The sequence below is a fragment of the Lonchura striata genome, chromosome 4, assembly GCF_050655825.1.
Source record: "Lonchura striata isolate lonStrDom1 chromosome 4, ASM5065582v1, whole genome shotgun sequence".
In the NCBI taxonomy this organism is placed as follows: domain Eukaryota; kingdom Metazoa; phylum Chordata; class Aves; order Passeriformes; family Estrildidae; genus Lonchura; species Lonchura striata.
In genome coordinates this window covers 12662094-12681513 of record NC_140706.1, presented here as the reverse complement: position 1 = coordinate 12681513, position 19420 = coordinate 12662094, and the positions used below count along the sequence as shown (strand labels likewise).

Below are 19420 nucleotides of genomic sequence, written 5' to 3'. Positions count from 1 at the left end.
GGAGAATCCTTGTTAGGAATAATTTAGAGCAACTAGAAACAGGAAATAATGGAGAAAAAAAATATTATAGGATCATTGATAATCTCCAATGCATGAACGCTTAGTAGATTAAGAAACAAGACAGGTAAAAGTGTTAGAAGACAAGCAACTAAATTTAAAGATTTATTTCAACTCTGCCAAAGATTATTGTCAATGCAAAGTACTGTTACAGAAAAGTTAATGTCATACTATGGAATGAAGCTCTTGAAGAAACACATTTCTGGGAAGAAGGAAGACAGTGGGTGCAGGAAGCACTGGTAAAATTTAAACACCTCAGTTTCAATAAGGCTATTTCTAGATTAAAATATTGGAAATATCCTGACTCCAAGAAGCAAACATAAGACACCTCCATGCTCTGAGGAGCAACTCATTGCAGGAGGAGGAAAATGTGCAAAATTCACTTTTTTCTATTTAAAACAGCTAAAGAGCACCATATGGCCAGTCTGTCTCTTAGCATGAAAGCATTTGTTCACTTGAAATAGGACTGAAGCAGAAGACAAGGCAAGCCAAGGAAAATTAAATGTGAACTCCATTTGTAGGTGAAAGACAATCACATATAATTGCATAGTTTTCAGTGATTTACAGCTAATAGCACTACAAAAGTATTTTCTGATAAAGACAGCATCTACAACAGATTACCTTTAATCTCCTACAGCAGTTATTTTGCAGCTTTTAATGAGCCTGTGTGAGGCTGTGCTGTAAACAGCAGAAAAAACAACATGAGACTGTTTCAAAGTCTGTTCCTGAGAGGCCCTGGCATAAAAATTTTACAGATAGAAAAGCAGAAGATTCGATGTTACTACTTCTTATGTCTGAAATGCTTACTATTCAGCCTCATTAATCATTATATGCTGCCATTTCAATAACAACATTAATTAGCACCATGAAATGTGATGTATATTCATTCTTCTCTACACAGCTGGTCTGGTGAAGGTTATAATGTCACCTCTTCTGTACTGGTTACTGAATCCTCTACCCTCAAAGGCACCATTTCAGCAGCTGAACTCAGATTGGTCCTAAAGTTGGATGTGCTCTCTCTCTCTCCAGGAGACAGCTAAGAATAACTGACTAATTATAAAAATTCATATCTGCTTCACTGAGTGCAATGAAAGGGAAAATGAAAAGAAAAAAAACCAAAAGAACAAAAGGAAGAATAACAGTCTAGCAAAAATAAAATGGGAAGTTAAAAAAATTTCTTTATTTTTGCTCCTTATAAGCATTTACAAGTCAAATGAAGCCTTTTTTCATTAAATACTGTGCTGTAGGTGAGTCCCATTGAATACGCAGAGTACGACACAATGGCTTTTCTATGGTTGTGTGTCAGGATGCCCAAACGTACAATGGGCAACACAGGGGTCAGTCCTTCATCCTTCAAAAGAAGTCCACACTTGGCCCAGGTAGGGCACCCATGGCTGGGCCAGGGGAATATCTCAGAAGGTTCATCTCGTCTTGTAAAATTTGTCTATCTCTACACAGCCTCTTGGCTGATTACTCAGGAGTTCATTGGGATTTGCCCATTTACAGTTTTAGAAATTTGACAGTCAGGTTTTTATTTCAGCCATAATCCAAAATGCCCTGGAAGCCTGAGAGATTTCACTGACTTCTGTTTTGAACCAAGATTGCAAAACAGCGCCTCTCAGAGAGTGGGACCATTCTAACATCAAAATGCACATACTCCCAAAAACTCAGCATGGGCACTATCAGGTTCCAACTCTTTAAAGGTCATTTGGGCACAAACTTCCTACCAACAGGAGAAATGTAATAAAACTTACCATACCACATTTCTGAAGGGTTATTCCAAATTCAGAAGACACTGACATATTGGACATATCTTCAGGCTATGGAGGAAGGGGAAAAATCTACATAGTGTATGAAAACACAATTCACAAACTTCAGCACCAAGTTAAATTATATAAATAAATAAACAAATTAAAAAACTTTAGAGGTACCAATCGCCTTCAAATTTAGGAGTTTTATTATGCCAACAGTTTTAATATTTTTTCTAGTCCAAATGTGCAAAAACTACTTATTCCCACAAGCAATTATTAGAATCTTAATTGATATATTCATCTTTCGACTATTACGAATCACAAAAAAAAGCACACTATGCATGAAAGTTCATCAGACTATACAAATTCTTTTCATTACTGTCTACCAGAATACATTTACACAGCTGTACCTGTCACAGGAATTCTTTGCAAGTCCCAAAACTAGCTGGTATTGCTGAAGTCATGTCAAATGAAGACAACCATCTGAGACAGAACTAGAAATCTACTAACTGGATAGTAAATTCCCGACATTTAGTTTCTACAGAATTGCTACAACCCTTATGAATACTGAAACTGGCAAACCATGTTTTACTGACCGGCAGGTGGCTGGTGTCGGAGTCCCGTTTGAACAGCACCTTCTTTGTCCAAGCGGGTATCAGGGCAAACAGCGAATGGCTCCACTGGCTGCCTGAGGCTGCAGAGGTCAGGAGCTGGTGAGGGGCTTTGCTTGCCTGGATGACCACAGGTAAGGGCACTGCTGAAAACCAAGGCAACATGCAGCATTACAGCCAAGGCTGGGTCCTGCATGGCAGCCACTTGGTGCAGAGTCCAGCCAGCAGCAGTGCTCTGTGTGCAGACAGAGCCAGACACTCTCTCTTGAGGCACTCAAAATCATGACAAGCAACAGAGACTGAGGCCAGCCAGGAAACAGAGATGGGATTTGTCCTACGAAACCCAGCAAGAATCAGAACAAAACTGTTTCCTCCCTGAGAAACTGTCATATACCCCACAGAAAACTCCTTGCCATTTAAATATAAAGCATTTAATGCATGAATTAAAAGGTTTAAGCTATAAGTCAACTGTTAATATTTTCAACACAAAGAAACTTTCAGCAAAGCATAGAGAATTCAAACAATCCACAGTGTGAGGGACAGCAGTGCTAAAGGTGTTCTGCTTCATAAATGAAGCCTTCCAATTAAGCATTGACCTTGCCAACACATACTGAGAACTGAAGTACTTAGTTGAGGATGGATCTCAGTTACATTTCAGCTGAAGTACCATCAAATCAAATGCTCATAAATTTAGTAATAAGCAATAAAAATGCTAGCTTATACTCTTAAATTTTTATGAAAGATTAGTCAGTGATATTACACAAAGTAACAGGTATAGTTTTGAAATCATATCACTTTGATCTAGGAAAGTAAAAGCACTTTTGATATTAATAAAAGAAGCTTATACTAAAAATAAATAATTTAATATGTTAAATTGCCACAAGGTAAAGCTGCTGAATTAAGAGAAATACGTTATGAAAATTTAAAATGATAGCTGGTTGTCTATGTTCAAAGTAGGTTTTTTTTCATTTTTTACTTAATATTATCCTCATTTATTACTTATTTTTAAATCAATTTTCAGCAATATACATTAAAATGAACAAAAACTCCCATTAAAAACGCAAGTAACTTTTTGAAATTACTTTTCTATGAAAAAGCTTATTACGTATTAATAAAATATCAAAAGCTGAAGACACTAAAATCTCATTAATATGAGTAACAGCAGTTTTTGAAAAGCCACTGCTTTGTAAAAAGAACAATATAAAGAAATACAATTAGCTGCAAATAGAAAAGCATGGACAGAACATTCAGAATTGGACCCCTAAAAGGAGCCTTAAAGCATTAATGCACATGAATTACTGAAAATAATTCTGTTAACATGTAATCCTGCTGCTTACAAAACCCAGGTGGACACGCACTTGGGGAGCTTCCCTGTCTTCTCATGTATATTTGGAAGGGAGTAGCATATACTTGACAAAATTGTGACTATATAGGCCAGGGAAAGTTGGTGTCTATATTTTATGACCAGTTTTAATTCACTTCTCTAAGTTTTACTTAAGTATTTAAACCACTGTTAAACAACGTGACAGATTTGGACTAATTTAGGGGTCGTAGAAACAACATGGCAAACTCAGTGAGAACAGGAACATGTAGAATTACAACAAACGTCCATATATCTTTGGGGTTGGAATTTTTTCAAGACAGTCATGCATGGCTTATTTCAATTTCAAGATTAAGCAATGGTTCAAATCACTCAGAATGAAACCAGTGCTGAATTTTCAGTGCAGTACAAGACTGCTAAATACCAATTTGAGCTCACCTAGCCATAACACTCCCCAGCAGATCCAAATATACTATATCTGACCTCCAATGGCTTTAAACCTGTTTCTGACTACTGAATCAAGCCTCTTTGCAGTTTTGTATAAATATATTCACACACTGAAAAAGATTAACTTTATACATACTGTGTCTCTCATACATTAATGCAACTGTCATGCCATTCCCTATGAAAGTGGGACACCAATTCTCCTTTGTTTTCCTGACTACAGGAAATGCACTTTCCTTTAAAGAAAACAGAAACCCTGATTGAGTTTCTCTGTAGGGCTTTGTAAGTCAGAAATCAAAATGACAAAATGTATGAACTCTGTTGAGCAACTACTACCTTTAAAATGCTTCTTGTTTAGCAGATCATTTCCTTCTGAATTTGGGATGAGGGTGGTCAGCCAACAAGAAGCATGCAATTGCTTCATAGGGTATCTTTTGATCTTGTGTCCTGTGTAGTATAACATCTCCATGAGCACACCCAGCTGCACTCTACATGTGACAGGAAAGCCTGATACTCTCCCTCTCAAGAGTATAAAGTCCACAGTAACCAATTTAATTAACTGATCATGCTCCCTGACTCTGAATCAATCTCTGTATTACTAATTACACAGATGAGTCTGTTTTCAAGCCGTGCTTTGTCATCACTTACAATCCCAAGACGATGTTCCCAAGTCCCAGCAGAAGCCTCCAGGCATGTTATTTGGCTGCTTTGTCATCAGTAGCTGAAGTACTTGAACTTTTAATGTTAAGCAACCTCAGCACTGATGATGACAAGGATGTTTCTGCAAAACCACTTGTATATTCCCAGTGGAAAGTTTTGCTTAAACAGATTCAACCAGTAAAATGCATGTCCATACAGCAACTTGCACCACTGCTTTTCTCCTGAATTTTTCTCATCCTTCCTAATAATTTTTAACATTATAGGCTGTTCTGTAATACTCTGGATCCACTGCCAGTAAAGATGCACTTTTCTGTGAAATTTTTGTTTCTAGTATTGACTGTCAATTAAATAAAATAACTTTTTTCTGATCCACACATATTTAACTGTTACTGGAACAGCTAATCTACAAGAACTGAACTGCATTTCCACATAAGTTGCTGCATACTCAACATCAGCCAACATATCTGTATTTATCAATTCACCTACTGTCTCTTTTCAGGTAAGTTCCTATTGTAGATGTAGGATTGTAGATGTCTGTTGGGTGCTTGAAAAGCTGGACTCTAAATATCTGAGAAAGAATGGTACAGGCATAATACATTCTGTCTTTTTCATATATATTCCAGATTTCTGTTCTGAAACACTGTTTTTTTTTTTAACAAATAGATTCATCAGACTTTGGAAAATACTTGACTGCTGAGGCCTTTCACTTTGGCTTTCTTTTGGATGCTGCTCAGAAGAGCAATTTGTGTCCATGGTGCCATCAACAGTGCCCCTTCAGAGATGCATCCCAGTTCTGACAGTGACTCTGAGGTCTCCTTGTTCCTTCCATTCTTTTTCCTACAGCTTCAATCTTTACAATTTTTCTAGCTGTTTTCAGAAAAGCCATTATGAGGATGCAAAGTCATAATTTTCATTGGTTTCTAAATGGCAATGATTCCCATTCCTTTTTGAAAGAAAATCTCTGCAACGCTGGGGAACAGTTTCATCTTTCCATGCAGCCCAGGCAGCCCCTCTCAGCTGGGCTTGCCAGGCTGCCACCAGGCACTCCCTGACTACAGCGCCTCAGGCCAAAACATTTCCCAGCCAGCAAACTACCAGAGCATGGGGCTTCATCTGGGGCTTTCCTGTAAACATCTCCAAAGATGCCAAATCAAACAGTTCATCAAAGAAAGACAGCAATTTCACTTTCTTTTGAGATGTTAGAGAATATCCCAATCTTTAAGAAAAAATTTTCTTTCTTTTTTTTTTAAATTAAAAATTCCCCTGTTTTACAAGGCATTATCATTTATCTTACTTTTAATTAGCACATTAATAAAATGTTTTCCCATTATTTAATTCTTCATAAACCCAGTATAAACAGATACATCAGAACCCTGTCTTAAACTGCATATTCCTAGCTAATTACCAGCGCTGGTAGGCAGATCTTGTGTTGAATTTCAAAATGGAAACACAGAATAAATATTAATGTAGCTGCAACAGCTGGAATATTGGTGTAATATTTTACCTATCACATTCCTGTAGCATGCACAGTTGATCAGAGCAGTCTCTGCTACTAAATGTTCAATTTTCTTTGCTGTTCTCTCTAGGCTGTTACTTGCCACTCCAGCTTTGTGCATTACTGCCTTGGGTGGTGACACACTGCTCTTCTCCGCTTCCAGCTGCCACACTCAAAGCATGGGCAATATGCTTAGGAAGGAGAGCTCCCCAATGTGGTGGCAGTGGATCTGTGTTCATACAGGCCGGGGGTAGAAGGATGGGTATTCTAAGAAATGAAATAAATCGTCCTCTGATTGTGGTCAGCATACTGTCCTTCACTTTGAAATTAGTTCTGTGTAAAGACATGGACCTGGCACAGCACAAGCCTTGACCACTGGACTCAGGGGGCTGAGTCCTGAACATGTCAGTGGCATCGACCACTCACCATCAGAACAGCACACAGAATATCACGACAGAAGTTAAACTGAAGGTAACTCTTGGCTACAGCAATTAAATAGGATAAGAGAAAATTAAAATAATCTTACAATAGATTCACATCAAGAACTCCCCTATGTCCTTAAGGCTCCTATACCTTTACAGCCCATTCTAAGCAGTAGAATGCCAAATTAGCAAAGACACTGACAAGTTTGTGAAATTTCAAGTTCAGAATTAAAAATGAGGAAAAAACCCCCAATTTAACTAGGATATGAATTCTAATATATTTCAATTCAGATTCCAGAGTCTCACTTGCTTACCAACCACAAATTTATCAGCAAAGCTTTGAACAATTTTGCTTTATTTCAGTGGGTAAGACAGGAGCTAAATATACTCGCTTGCTATATTCTTGTTGTTGTTGTTCTAAATTACTCCCTGTCTTGAAAACCATCCAGGATACAAGATCCAATTTGAAGTCCTTTCAATTACACACAACAATGAACAGGCAAAGGTAGCTATTTACGGTACTCAGTTTTGAATGCTGCCATTAGCTTTTCTTGTTACAATGTCAAAGAAACTACGGGCATCAACAAGAAAAAACAAATCTACTTTCCAGGTCTGTTTTGAATAAATCAGAGCAGACTCAAATATATCTCTCAAAAATCCACTGTGTTTGTCAGTCACAGAAATGTTCTGGGGTTCTTTTCTCATCTTATGCAGAAACAACTCAAAAAAGCTTCCAACACAAACACTGAGATCAGTGTGCTGTCACAAACCATTTCACACTTCAGCAAGCTGCCAGTCTCAATGACAAAGGTTTTACACATCTCTCTGCTTTCATCAAGAACTTTTTCAGAAAAAACTAAAGAATGTAGTACTCTGCTTAGGCAGATCACTAAAACCTTAAGTTTTAATTATGTTAAAAATTGATATATACTAAAATGGGATAGTTTTCAGTTATAAAATCAAGCATATAATTCAGTGCTTGTAGCACTCATTTAACACATATATTTACCTACTAAAAAAATGCCAGAATTTCACAAAACCACAATAACTGACTTTGGAAATAACCCTTAAGATTAAGCCTAATTGCAAACCTAGTACTGTGAAGTTCACCACTAAGCCATGTCTCAAAGCACACATCTTTTAAATATCTCCAAGGATGGCACAGCGACTCAACCACTTCCCTGGGCAGCCTTTTCCAATGCTTGGTAACCCTTCCCATGAAGACAGTTCTCCAAATAGCCAAACTAAATCTCCTCTGGAACAACCTGAGGCCATTTTGTCTCATCCTGGCACCTGCTACCTGAGAGAAGGAGGTTGACCCCCACTTCACTATAACCTCCTTTCAGGTAGTATAGAAAGTGAGAAGGTCCCGCCTGAGGCTCCTCTCCAGGTTAATCAACCTCAGCTTCCTCAGCTGCTCCTCTTAAAACTCATTTTCCAGACTCTTCACTAACTTTGCTGCCTTCCTCTGGACACACCCCAGCATCTCAATGTCCTTCTTGTTGTGAGGGGCTGACTGACAACAAGATTTGAGGTGCAGCCTCCCCAGTGTCCAGTTCAAAGGGACATCACTTCCCTTGTCCTGCTTGCCATCTATTAAAATGATACTTCATATCAAAATCCACAACTATTTATTTTGGTCCAGAAGGTTTCTTATAAGTATAAAACCACACTCATTTCCTCTCTTGGTGGATGGTACATGAATAATTTGCAACCGATCACAAAGCAGGCTGCACACAGAAAAGATGACATTGAATAAATACTGGAAAAAAACAAGCTCAGCAAATCTGAATTACTTGCTTTCATATTTAAATTAATAAACACATTTGTGAATTAGCCACGGTACAGGGCAAAGAAATTAGAGGTATCTCACTTGATAACTGCTTCAAAGCATGTAATTTCTAGGCAAATGCATGTCATGAAATAATCTCTTGGGGAACCATAGTGATGGAGAGGTTTATTTAACACACTGTGCTGCCCTGTTAATGTGCTATATGAGGACATCCTAACCTTTCAGGATATACTCATCTCTACCACACTCAGGTGAAGCAGAACACTATTTATAATACATATGTAGTAATTAAAGACCAGAGACTCAGAGAAACAAGAGTGATTTTCACAAATTTACATCAAGAGTCTGTGGCAGTCAGCCCTCAGATGCAGCTACACCAAGCTCAAAGTGACTTCTCTAAGTTTCAATGAGATTAGGCAACTACCTCTGGAGACATTCACCATACCTGATATCACTGATAAGAATACTTGGTATCTGCTGTGAAGAGTTACCAGCATCCCAGCAGTAGATCCTCCAGACCCACTGTATCTATCAGTCTTTAAGCCACTGCATCCAACAGTCTTTAACAATCAGTCTTTGGTCCAGGTTGAAGTGGTGCAGCCATTGCAGTGCCAGAGGTCCATAAAAACAGCTTCAAGAATAGGTATTGCAACACTGCTGGTAAATGCACAGGGGTTAAGCTAGCTTCTGAAAATGAACACCTTGGTCAGCTTTAAGTTGCCTAGGTTTTTCACAAACCTGGGAACTCTGGACATCACAGGGTGCTCCCCTACACCATTATGTTTAATACTGAAAAACATCTCCTCCTGAAAAATGATTCAAAGCAGGATATGAATTGAGGCCTTCTCAGAAGGGCTTCACTCTAGATGAGCTGCTTAGGGAACCTAAAGCACCCTTGTTCCTAATTTCTGTGCAAACACTCTCCTGTAGCTCCTGTAGAGTCCCACTGATGTCAGCAAGCCACCAGGGCACAATTCCAGGGCCCTGCTCATCTTCACACACATGTCCTGTATGTCCTGGCACACCCAAAATGATGAAAAGAGGGAGGAAACAGTTGCATACCTGCCATTCCTAGGCATCCCATCTCCTTCTGAAGCCACAGATCATCTTCAAAAACCTGGAAGAGAGCAATTATAAAAAAACCCTCTTTTCATAAATATCTATTATTGAACTTTTAAGCTAAAGTTGTGCTTCAATTACACAATTACACAAAACCCTACCCCTACAAAGCCTCAAGTTTCTCAAAAATTAACTACCAGAAGAGACATAACTTGATTATTGAGGTCTCCCACAGCTTGTTAGGCAGAATGAGGCTCTGCTGCTCAGCATGCATGTGCACACTTTGGGGTTCAAACTGTACTTACACTTCATATTATAGGGATGAGTCCCTGCACAATAGTGGAGCTGGGCTGGCTATTAGTTTGCTTCCATTAAATAATCTTTCTTTGCCATTTTCATAGGCATATTTGAGGTCACGGGAAAGTCACTAGGAGGCACCAGGAACATGTCCACATTAGATGATCAAGTCCACTGAGATTACACTCATTTTTCTTCCAAAGAACTACACAGACACTTTCAAAGGGACAACATGCTAAAATTGCAGCTTGCAAGGCAATCTGTGACAGCCTCCTGCCTGTGCCTGGACCACAGAGACTGCTACAGAAATCACAGCTCAAAACATCAGTAGAAGAAAACAGTGTTTTTAAGGAGTTTTATTGCCCAGTGTTTTGATCAAGATGTAGTAGTCATACAAGCAAGTTCTTGTTTATCAAAGATTCTTCCTTGCAGGAGCTAATAGAGAGGTAGGAATGTGGGCTAATTATCAGGGATCTAACTCTGCCTGACGACATCAGCTGCATTTGCTGTTTCTGTTTGCTACCAAGTACTGCATGTGAGTAATGTTAAGTACTGACTTATCTCAACACCACTGTTACAGTACAGCATATTAGGGGCAATTTTCTTCTTTGCCTGCTCAGGGAAGCCATCATTGATCATTGCTAGAGCTGTAACTTTAGTTACGCTTAAATGAAAATATTTCTCACTTCAGTCAGGGTACTTTCCCTCAACAAAACAGAAAATGCAAGATATCTCACAAATTCAGATGTATCAGAAGGCCTGGGGTTTAAGAAGCCTCTGGAAAACATGTCCATACAGGATTAAAAGTAACATTTTAAGAGAAAGAAGGGACTCAGAAACAAACACTAGCATGTACGTGCAGCAAACTCTGAGCAGTTCTGGGATATAGCTCTGGGAGATCCCAGGCACTGAGCTCTCCACTAGAGGCTATTTCCAAATTCCTTGTTGTACAGCTCTTCCTAGTCTCCAGAACTCTTGTACACAAGCTGAGGCATGGTAAAGTTCTTTAATGCCATTATTAATTAATTGTCATTGGTTAAACAATCTCTATGACCACGAACCATCAAGCACCTCAAGAACACAGAAAGAACAGGAAACTTCAGCAGCAAGCTGAAACAAAAATTGTCTGGTGGATAACTCAGAATTACTATTTTTAAAATTATTATTATACATAGAATGAGTCCCTTCTGAGCTAGAGGGACCCCTGCAGATCATTGCATCCTAGTCTTGAATGAATAGCCCATAAACGGGATCAAAACTGCTGTTTGTGTGCCCTTCCATCTATGCATATGGATATGCAGCAACCAAAATCACAATAAAAGGGTATCAATCTCTGCCAGGCATTTCTAGAGCAGTGCAGGGTCCTATCTACATCACGGAAATGTGTACCAGCCCACTAACAGTTTAGAACACTGATGAAAATGTAGACCACCAATATGGTCTTTTATGTTAAATGCAATCTTGTTTATAAATATAAATCCCAGATATCACTGTTATGCATTAAATCAGCATATATATGAATTTCAGCGTTGGATGTCAACAGCTGCATTGTGAGCCTCCAACAAACGCTGACCATGGTTTAAACATGTATAAACACATGCTAAAAATGTGGCTTTCCAACTAACAAGCTTTATTTTCTACTTTTTAGAAAATCAGTACACAACTGGCTCCTGATTTCCACAGGCTCCAGGCTTTTATTCCTGTGTGGTTTTACAAAACATAGACAGTATTCCGTAGAAGTCTTCCATTCTGCTGCAGAGTGCATCCACAATACCAGAGGGCATTGATTGCAACAGGCTCCAAATCAGCAAGCAGTGGCAATTCCATGGACCTGCACTCACATCATGCTTCAAAAGTAATTAATTTAATGCGATAATGTTGTCAGGAAACTTCACAAGTTTTACATTAATTTATTCTTCTGGTAAAGTAAGTTGGTGTGCTGTTTGTTGGTTTTGCGGGGGGACTCCTGGTTTTGAAGGGGTTTTGTTTGGTTTCTTTCCTGCAATACTATTTCCTGTTTATTAGTCTTTCTGTAACCCTACCAACAAACTACATTTGTGACTCACTCTAATGCCCACTGCACAGTAAGGTATGGGCAAAAGATAACTCTGTCAACACATTTTGAGATGGCTTGACAGACACAAACCTAGATAAAGAGAAAGAATGAACATAAAAGCACCATCCTAAAAGCTACTGTACTCCTCACTGGAGACTGACAACACTGAGCAGAGGTGCTATGACTAGATAAACACCAAGGGCCTCTGCTCAGAAGCACAGAGAAGCACAGACACAGCATCATTAGGGCTGGAGATCATCCAGTCCTTTTGCCAAAGCAGGGTCACCTAGACCAGGTGACAAGAACACATCCAGGTGGGTTTGGCATGTCTCCAAAGAGGGAGATTCCAAGACCTCTCTGGGCAGTTGTGCTAGTACTCTGCCACTTTTCTTCAGTGAAAAGAAGTTGTTTGTGTTGAGGTGAAACTTTTTGTGCTTTACTTTATGGCCACTGCTCCTTGTCTTGTCCCCGGCTACCACTGAAAAGGGTCTAGCACCATCCTCTTGACAGCCACCACCTTTGAGATATTCATACGTATTGATGAGATCGCCTCTCAAATCTTCGTTTCTATACACTGAACAGGCTCAGCTCCCGCAATCTCTCCTCGTAAGAGAGATGCCCCACACCCCTCACCGCTTTCGTGGCCCTCTACAGAACCCTCTCCAGCCTGCTGAAGACCTTGTCCAACCCTGTCGGCTGCCTCCCGAGGCCGGCGCCCGGCAGCTCTCCGCTGCGCAGCGGGCCCCGCTCCGAGCACGGGAGCCGCGGGCTGCGGGGCTGCCCTGAGCCCGCCTCCGAGCCGGGCGCGGGGCCGCTCCCCACCGCGGCCCGCGGGCGCAGCCTTACCCCAGCCGCCGTCCCGGTGCCCGCTGCCAGGGGCCGAGCGGGCGCGGGGGGGCCGCCGGCGAGCAGCGCCAGCAGCAGCCCGGCCAGCGGCCACCGCATGGCGCCGGGCGGGCCCTCCGCGGGTGCGCACGGCGCCGCGGAGATTTTTCCAGGCGTCGCCCCGAACCAGGCCCGGCCTCAGCCGCCGCGTCCAGCCGCCATCGGTCTCCTCCCACCGCGGCGAGGGCGGGGTAGAGGGGCCCCGAGCAGCGGGACCTCCCCTCGTGCCCTGCCCTCGGGCCGGGTCCCGTGCGATGGCGGCGGCCGCGGGCTGTCTGCGGGCCGTAGGGCTGCAGTTCTGGGCGGACTGGCTGCAGGCTCTGCCCGCCCTGCTGGCTCCCGCCGCGCTGCTGGGGCTGCTGCTGGGCGCCGCCGCCGCCGCCCTGCTCTGCCGCTGCGCGCTCGGGCCGCGCCGGGGCGGAGAGGTACGCGGGGCCGGCGGGAGGGAGGCGCGGGCGGCTCGGGCAGCGCGGGCAGCGCGGGTGCTTGGCGGAGGTCTGGAGTTGGAGGGCCCGGAGGTGTCCCCTGCCGGCTTTGCCCGCTGCCCAGGACAGCCCGGGCTGCGCTCGGGGCGAGCGGCGCGGCGGGTGCGCTCTGCCGCGGGGTAGGTGGGGAGCCCCTGATGCCTGCCACGCCTCGCTGGAACGGATTTCACTACTTCTCTTAGAAGTTGCTGAAAGAAATGGACGAACTCTAAAAGGAGGCCGGTGAAAGTGTTTACGTGTTCTGAGTGTTGCCCCCCTGGCCTGTATCTCTACCATATGTGACGTCCAAGTTGCTTCTCGCAACCACCGCTTCGTGTAGAGGCCGTGTTGCTTTTGGGGATAATGGAAGATGTGCCCGGTTCGCAGAAGCTTTGTGAGATAATTGAAAATAAACGCTGGTCTCCACCCTAAACCAGTAATCTTATTTCCGAAATGCTTTACAGACTTTTCCAAAGTTCGTGTTACAGCACAGCAGAGTATTAGTACTAGCCCACAGCATTAATTTTGCACTGAAGGTATGCACATGGACACCTAAAGAAGTAAAGTAGCCTGAGCACTGCTGACGGTTTGCTTGATGCCAAGCTAACAGGGTTTTCTAAAGTGTGTGATTTTGTTAATAACATACTTGTTCTCTTTTAAGTACTGTGGTTCATATCTCTTGATTTCATAATGTTTGTTTGGACTCGTAGATTGCAGAGGCAGCATGCACCTACTGAACCAGGCAGACATCCATCTACCAGGCAGATATATTTTCTGAGAATTGTTATTGATTTATGCTTTATTCTCCCATCATGCTGGACTGACTGGATGTAGCAGTGGTTGGTGCTGGCACAGTGGGGGGATTTGGAGCCCTACAGAGAGTTCTGCCAGCCTGCAAGTGCAGGGTCTGGTCCAGCTTGGTTTTTTACCACACCTTTCCTCAGCTATAACAGCTCTGCTGTATGTGTGTATCTGCTAGTGCTGATCATCATTATAATCACATAGGAGACAGATTCTCTAGTTCCCAACTGCTTTCACGTTGGAGGATTGAAGCTCTGTTTGAAGCCAGACATTAGCCTCGTAATAAAGGCACCTGAAATGCTGGATCAATGCATCCTGTCCAAGTACAAGCCCTTCTGATTCAATTGCTCATTTTTTCCATGCCTTAATAGGTGTATCTTTATTGTACTGCCACTACCAACTCAAATGTAGTCGTGTGCAATTTTATCCTTTATGTCAAATATGTCAATAGGGAATAGAAGCTGTCAGTTCTCCCTGGTCTGGATCTTCAGAGGCATTTAGATGTTTAAATACTATTAAAATCAATGTTGCTGTCATAAAAGGGTTATTTATTTTGAAAGAAAAATAAACTGCTTGCTGGTACATACAGAGCACATTGCAGGGTGGGAAGGTTGGATCCTGTGGGTCTGATTTCCCCAGTTGAACAGGGAAACCTTAGGCTGTTCCTCCCTCCCACTGTCTGCCCCAGCAATGCTATGGAGCAAGCAGGTGCTGAACTGCACCTATTGCAGCCTCCTGTACCCAAAGTAAAAGCAGGGATAGCTTTCCTGAGTATGGTGGGTTTCATCCCAAGCAGCTAAATTATCCTTAGCCTGGTAGCAGGGCAAGTACCGGGAGTCGGAAGCAGCTTTAAGCACCACAGCAAGACAACACATTTGTCACTCAGATGATCACTATTTTATAGATCACAGCCTGAATCTGTGAGACTTCGATGCATGGAGGGTACATAAGTCCCCCATTTGTTGATTTGTACATAGGATACACTGGGGTAGTTTTAAGAAGAGGTGTTTACCATGGTGAAAAATAAATTACAAGATTGCTGCGGGAGATTTGTAGCTGTTCTTTTCTTATAAGTATATTTTTAGGAACCAGCATCTGCACTTCAGCACATCTAAGAGGCTAACCCAAAAATATAATCTGAATTATTGCACCATCTAAGATCCAGAGAGGTGACAGAGGCACGTCATTAAAGAGGATTAAGTGTGTTCCAAAGCTGGGCTGTTCTCTGTGTTCTGGGAAAATGGACTACTATACATTCCAAATGGCCAAATAATTTAAGGGGAACCTTTCCATAAGAGAGTGATGTGCCTAGTGGCTGCAGCTGTATCATTAGACTTCATCAAAAAGTAGTCAGTGGATTGAAAACCTGAAACATAATTTAAAAAGTAGTCTATGTAGTGTGGCTGTTATCTTTTCCTTCACTGAAAAAATAATCCTTCCAATTCTGTGTTTGGAGGGAGGCACATTAGTGCTGTTTTCTGATCTCTATAGTGTGTAGGTGAAAATCATATGTAGCAGGAGGTAGAGGAGCAAAAATATTTGGCATTTTCTTTGTTGCTGATAATTATAGACAATTTTAGTTAACTTGCTGTAATTGAGATGTTTGAGCTCAGACGATGAGGTTGACTCCATAATCTGTAGTCTGAAATTTTGATAGCAGATGGATTTATTTGACATGTTCACAGCCCCTTAAAACTGTTTTAGATTAAAATTCTACTTCTGGAATGACAAATTTAAAAGTTAATTAATTATAATTATTTTTTCTGAATATGTAAAATTTTCATTCATTTTCAGATTTTTTTTTTTTTGCAAAATTTTCAACTAATACTGGAATAATTTTCATGATGGAGACATGAATGTATCCAGGCTACTGTGGAAGATGTTTCCAGTTTACCTGCATGATCTCAAGTGTTACATTTTATGTTTTCTCTTGGAATTTCAGAAAGATGATTCTCAAAGACTTCTGGAAAGCTTCAGTGCTGATGAAAAAGAGCATACACTCATGAAAAATAAAGCAGAGCCCTATACATCAAAAGAGGAAATGGTGCTGGAGGTAAAGCTCTGTTCTTATAAGTGGATGTCCATTTTGCTGCTTGTAGCAGTGAGCATGTTCAGGGCCTGCTCCAAATTGTCTTAATTTTAGTGGATTGGAGAGAGACTTTAAAAAGTGTTCAGAAAAAGTGTAAGATGGAGAGTGGGACTTGATTGCTGGTTATGAATGCAAACATTTCAAGCACATATTTCCCTTATGAATTCCATTTCTCCTGGGGCATCCTTTAGATATTTTAATCAAGATTCTGAGTTTTTTTTGGACAGTGACTTTTTGCTTTCATCTCTGTGTTGTCCTTAGTTTCAGAAGGCTGATGGGCTAAATTAGCAGTATTAATATAAGAAAAAGTTTGTAAGTACTGAAAGACCACTGTGGTGAGCAGGGATTCAAAGGCAATTAGAGAATTTGTGGAAAAAAGGTAGAAATATAAACTTAACAACCCACCCCCAATGAAAACATCAAATAACTTAAGTCTTTTTTTTCTTATAATCCCAAAATAACTGGACAGCCAGTCATACTGTGTAGTCATTAGATCACTATCTTTCACCCAAAGCTGATTTGACTGGTCTTGCTGAAGCCAAAGATTGTGATTTAAACTACTCATTTAAAAATGTGCAGTTCATCTGACTCATTCAGCTCATACATGGATAAAATGTCAGTAATAACCAGCCAGTCTAGTGCTTAGCTTGTAACAAGAACTGATTTCAAGAAAATGTTATTGTTAACATTTAATCTGTTAGTTTAAATCCTGACAGGTAATGAATCTTCATTTCACCTTTGTGATTAGGAGTTGTGACAATATGGTTTTGGTCATTTTGCTTGAGTTAAAGTAGAATATAACAAGTGAGCATGGATTAGGTTATTTTTTGAAGTGTAAATGTTGTTGGAGAGCTTACACAATTCTACATCTTTATGCTTATTACCAGTGTTTTCGAAATGGGATCACAGTCTTTTAAAGGTGATAATTCACATCTATATCCATTTCCATAACATGGCTCATTTATAAGACATTAAGAGGTAACCTTATTATTTGAGGAGGCTTTCTCCCACCTATCTGTCTAACTACTGAAATTATATGTATTTTTTCCTACTAATTTGTTCCGATTTCCAGAGGCTTTCGCTGTTACTAGCACCAAATTGGCATTTATGAAGAAGCATAGATGGAAAATGCTTTTAATTAGGTTAGAGCACTTCAAAAAAACAGGTATTTTCATTGAGACTTTTCACATTGCAAGAATATCATAATCACTGTATTAATAATAATTGTGTGTTACTTATGCCTGCTGAGAAGCAGGATATATTAGTTCTAGCCACTGAAATACAGTTTTCCAGTTGTGCACTGGCTGCTCTGCCTCCAGTCACTGCAGAGCAGTAGCTCTGTCCACTCCTGTCCCTGATGAGATACTGCAGTGCTGGGACTGCTCACCAGGAGCAACTTCATCAATAAACTTTATCAACACACCCAAAAAATGGAAAGAAATGAAATGGAGATGAAAAAGTGCAATGGTAGAAGTCCAGTGAATTACGTAATTTGCTCTTCTCTTTCCATTTCTGTTTTTTAGACTCTATTAGTGCTTTGATATTTCCTAGAAAAAGCTGTATGAAAAACTCTGTGTTTTGACAAATCAGTCTTTCATTTCATATGACAAAACCAAAAGAGAGAAAATAGGAAATCCTAGTGCTTGGATTTACACATTTTATCTGCTATTTGTAGCCAAACTTTTATTAAGCCATACCTAACCTCTCAAAACAAATAATGATCCCATTGTTCCAGTGTCTAGAAAAAGGCAGTAGCAGAAAGTCAGATTATGTGATATAGAAAATTGTGTGAAAATAATTAAATATCTATTAAATGTTCTTTAGAAAAACATTATTATTTTCTCTAGATTTTGGGTAAGAGTTGTATTGTAAAAGTTTTGCTTATTTTCTTGTGTATAATTAAAAATATTTTGTAACAGTAGTAATGACAAGAGTTCCCTTTTCAAGTTTTTCTAGTCGGAATGAGCCTTACGAGAAGACTTCTTGCACCAAAGCAGGGACAATCAATAAACAGTTATCAATAGGAACATTTAAGTTGTTTAAAAAAAAAGGAGCACACAATACTTAAAGTGAGTAATTGCCAGATCTACTGCTGTTCTCAAATGGTTTTCTGTTCTTTTCCATACAGGAAAGTGAGTCTCCTCTGAACAGTAACATTGCAGCATTTGCATTAAAGGCAAAAGTGATCTATCCCATCAACCAGAAATTTAGGGTAAGGTTTTAGATTCTACTTGTAAAAATTAATGACAATCATTCTGTGTCAGAGTAAATTGCAGAGTCAAGTAATGGAAGAAAATTTACTGCCAATCTGCTTAATAGGGATCTTTCTTTTTTTAACAGTCCATTGACCCAGGGCTTATTCTGTAAGGTGTCAGCTGCTTACAGCTTCCCTTAATTGTTGGAACCTGCAATGCTTTTCATGGTGTGCAGTCAATTTTCACTGTCTTTAATAGAGCTTGTCTGCCCCTTAACATTAATGGAAGTTGGATCTGTCTTAAGGAGCCGTAAGACAAACACCACAAGGATCTAAAAGAAAAAGAATACACCAAGCAGGCTAACTACAACAGAAGAATGCTTTCCTGGGCAATGCAAAAGCCTGTCATGTATATGAAACACTTTTGCTGTGTATACTGCTTTTATATAACTTTTTCCTTAAAAGTAAACACTGAAAATTGATGTGATGTTTATCTCTTTATTGTGTTGTATTAATTAACCTTGTGAATTTCCTTTGACTTACAGCCTTTGGCAGATGGCTCATCCAATCCATCTTTGCATGAGAATCCAAAGCAGGCAGTTCTGCCTAATCAAGTGGTGGAGACATCTATGTCAGGCAGCCTGGGATCCCTGAGCCAGGGAGACAAAGAGGACTGTAGCTCCTCCACGACAATACATTCCACAACAAGTGATGACAGGTTTCAGGCTCGAGCCTTTCTAAAGGTGGGCAGCTTCCCTGAAGTGCTCACATGTGAGAGGTAAGCACTAAACCAGGCCTTATTTGGTCATTTCCTGTGTTTTCAGGGCAGTCACTAAAGATGAAAGGCTGGCTATGAATGCACACAGGTCACCACATCAGGACAGGGTTATCTGCTTATAACCCTAAAAAAGTTGTTGGGGAGATTAATACATTAAGCTGTTGGAAGTCATCCTGTTCTTCGTGAAATTTTGGGAATCAGAACTGGCCAAAAGCTGTCTCACAAGAGGTGTTAGGATAGGGAG

At 40.7% G+C, this 19420-nt stretch overlaps 2 protein-coding genes across 17 annotated transcripts in view; one reads left to right on the top strand and one right to left on the bottom strand.

Moving 5' to 3' along the window:
• The window catches only part of EVC2 (EvC ciliary complex subunit 2), a 62442-nt gene extending 49472 nt beyond the window's left edge, over positions 1–12970 (bottom strand). For 2 of the 7 annotated variants that reach the window (XM_085577674.1, XM_085577671.1), the window contains exons 1-4: positions 12812–12970; positions 9616–9670; positions 2405–2565; positions 1812–1877 (exon numbers count right to left, since the gene is read on the bottom strand). In XM_085577674.1, coding sequence (XP_085433800.1) covers positions 1812–1877; positions 2405–2565; positions 9616–9670; positions 12812–12910 — 381 coding nt within the window. In that variant the 5' untranslated portion in view covers positions 12911–12970. Of the gene's footprint in view, positions 1–1811; positions 1878–2404; positions 2566–9615; positions 9671–12811 lie in introns of those variants that run through there. The other 5 variants (XM_021550707.4, XM_085577673.1, XM_085577672.1 and 2 more) reach the window with 4 other exon arrangements.
• A 111-nt stretch (positions 12971–13081) lies between these two features.
• EVC (EvC ciliary complex subunit 1) overlaps positions 13082–19420 on the top strand; it is a 48371-nt gene continuing 42032 nt past the window's right edge. For 8 of the 10 annotated variants that reach the window (XM_085577681.1, XM_021550721.3, XM_085577680.1 and 5 more), the window contains exons 1-4: positions 13082–13275; positions 16058–16168; positions 18333–18416; positions 18944–19176. In XM_085577681.1, the coding sequence (XP_085433807.1) occupies positions 13105–13275; positions 16058–16168; positions 18333–18416; positions 18944–19176 (599 nt within the window). In that variant the 5' untranslated portion in view covers positions 13082–13104. Of the gene's footprint in view, positions 13276–13517; positions 13751–16057; positions 16169–18332; positions 18417–18943; positions 19177–19420 lie in introns of all 10 variants that reach the window. The other 2 variants (XM_085577683.1, XM_085577682.1) reach the window with 1 other exon arrangement.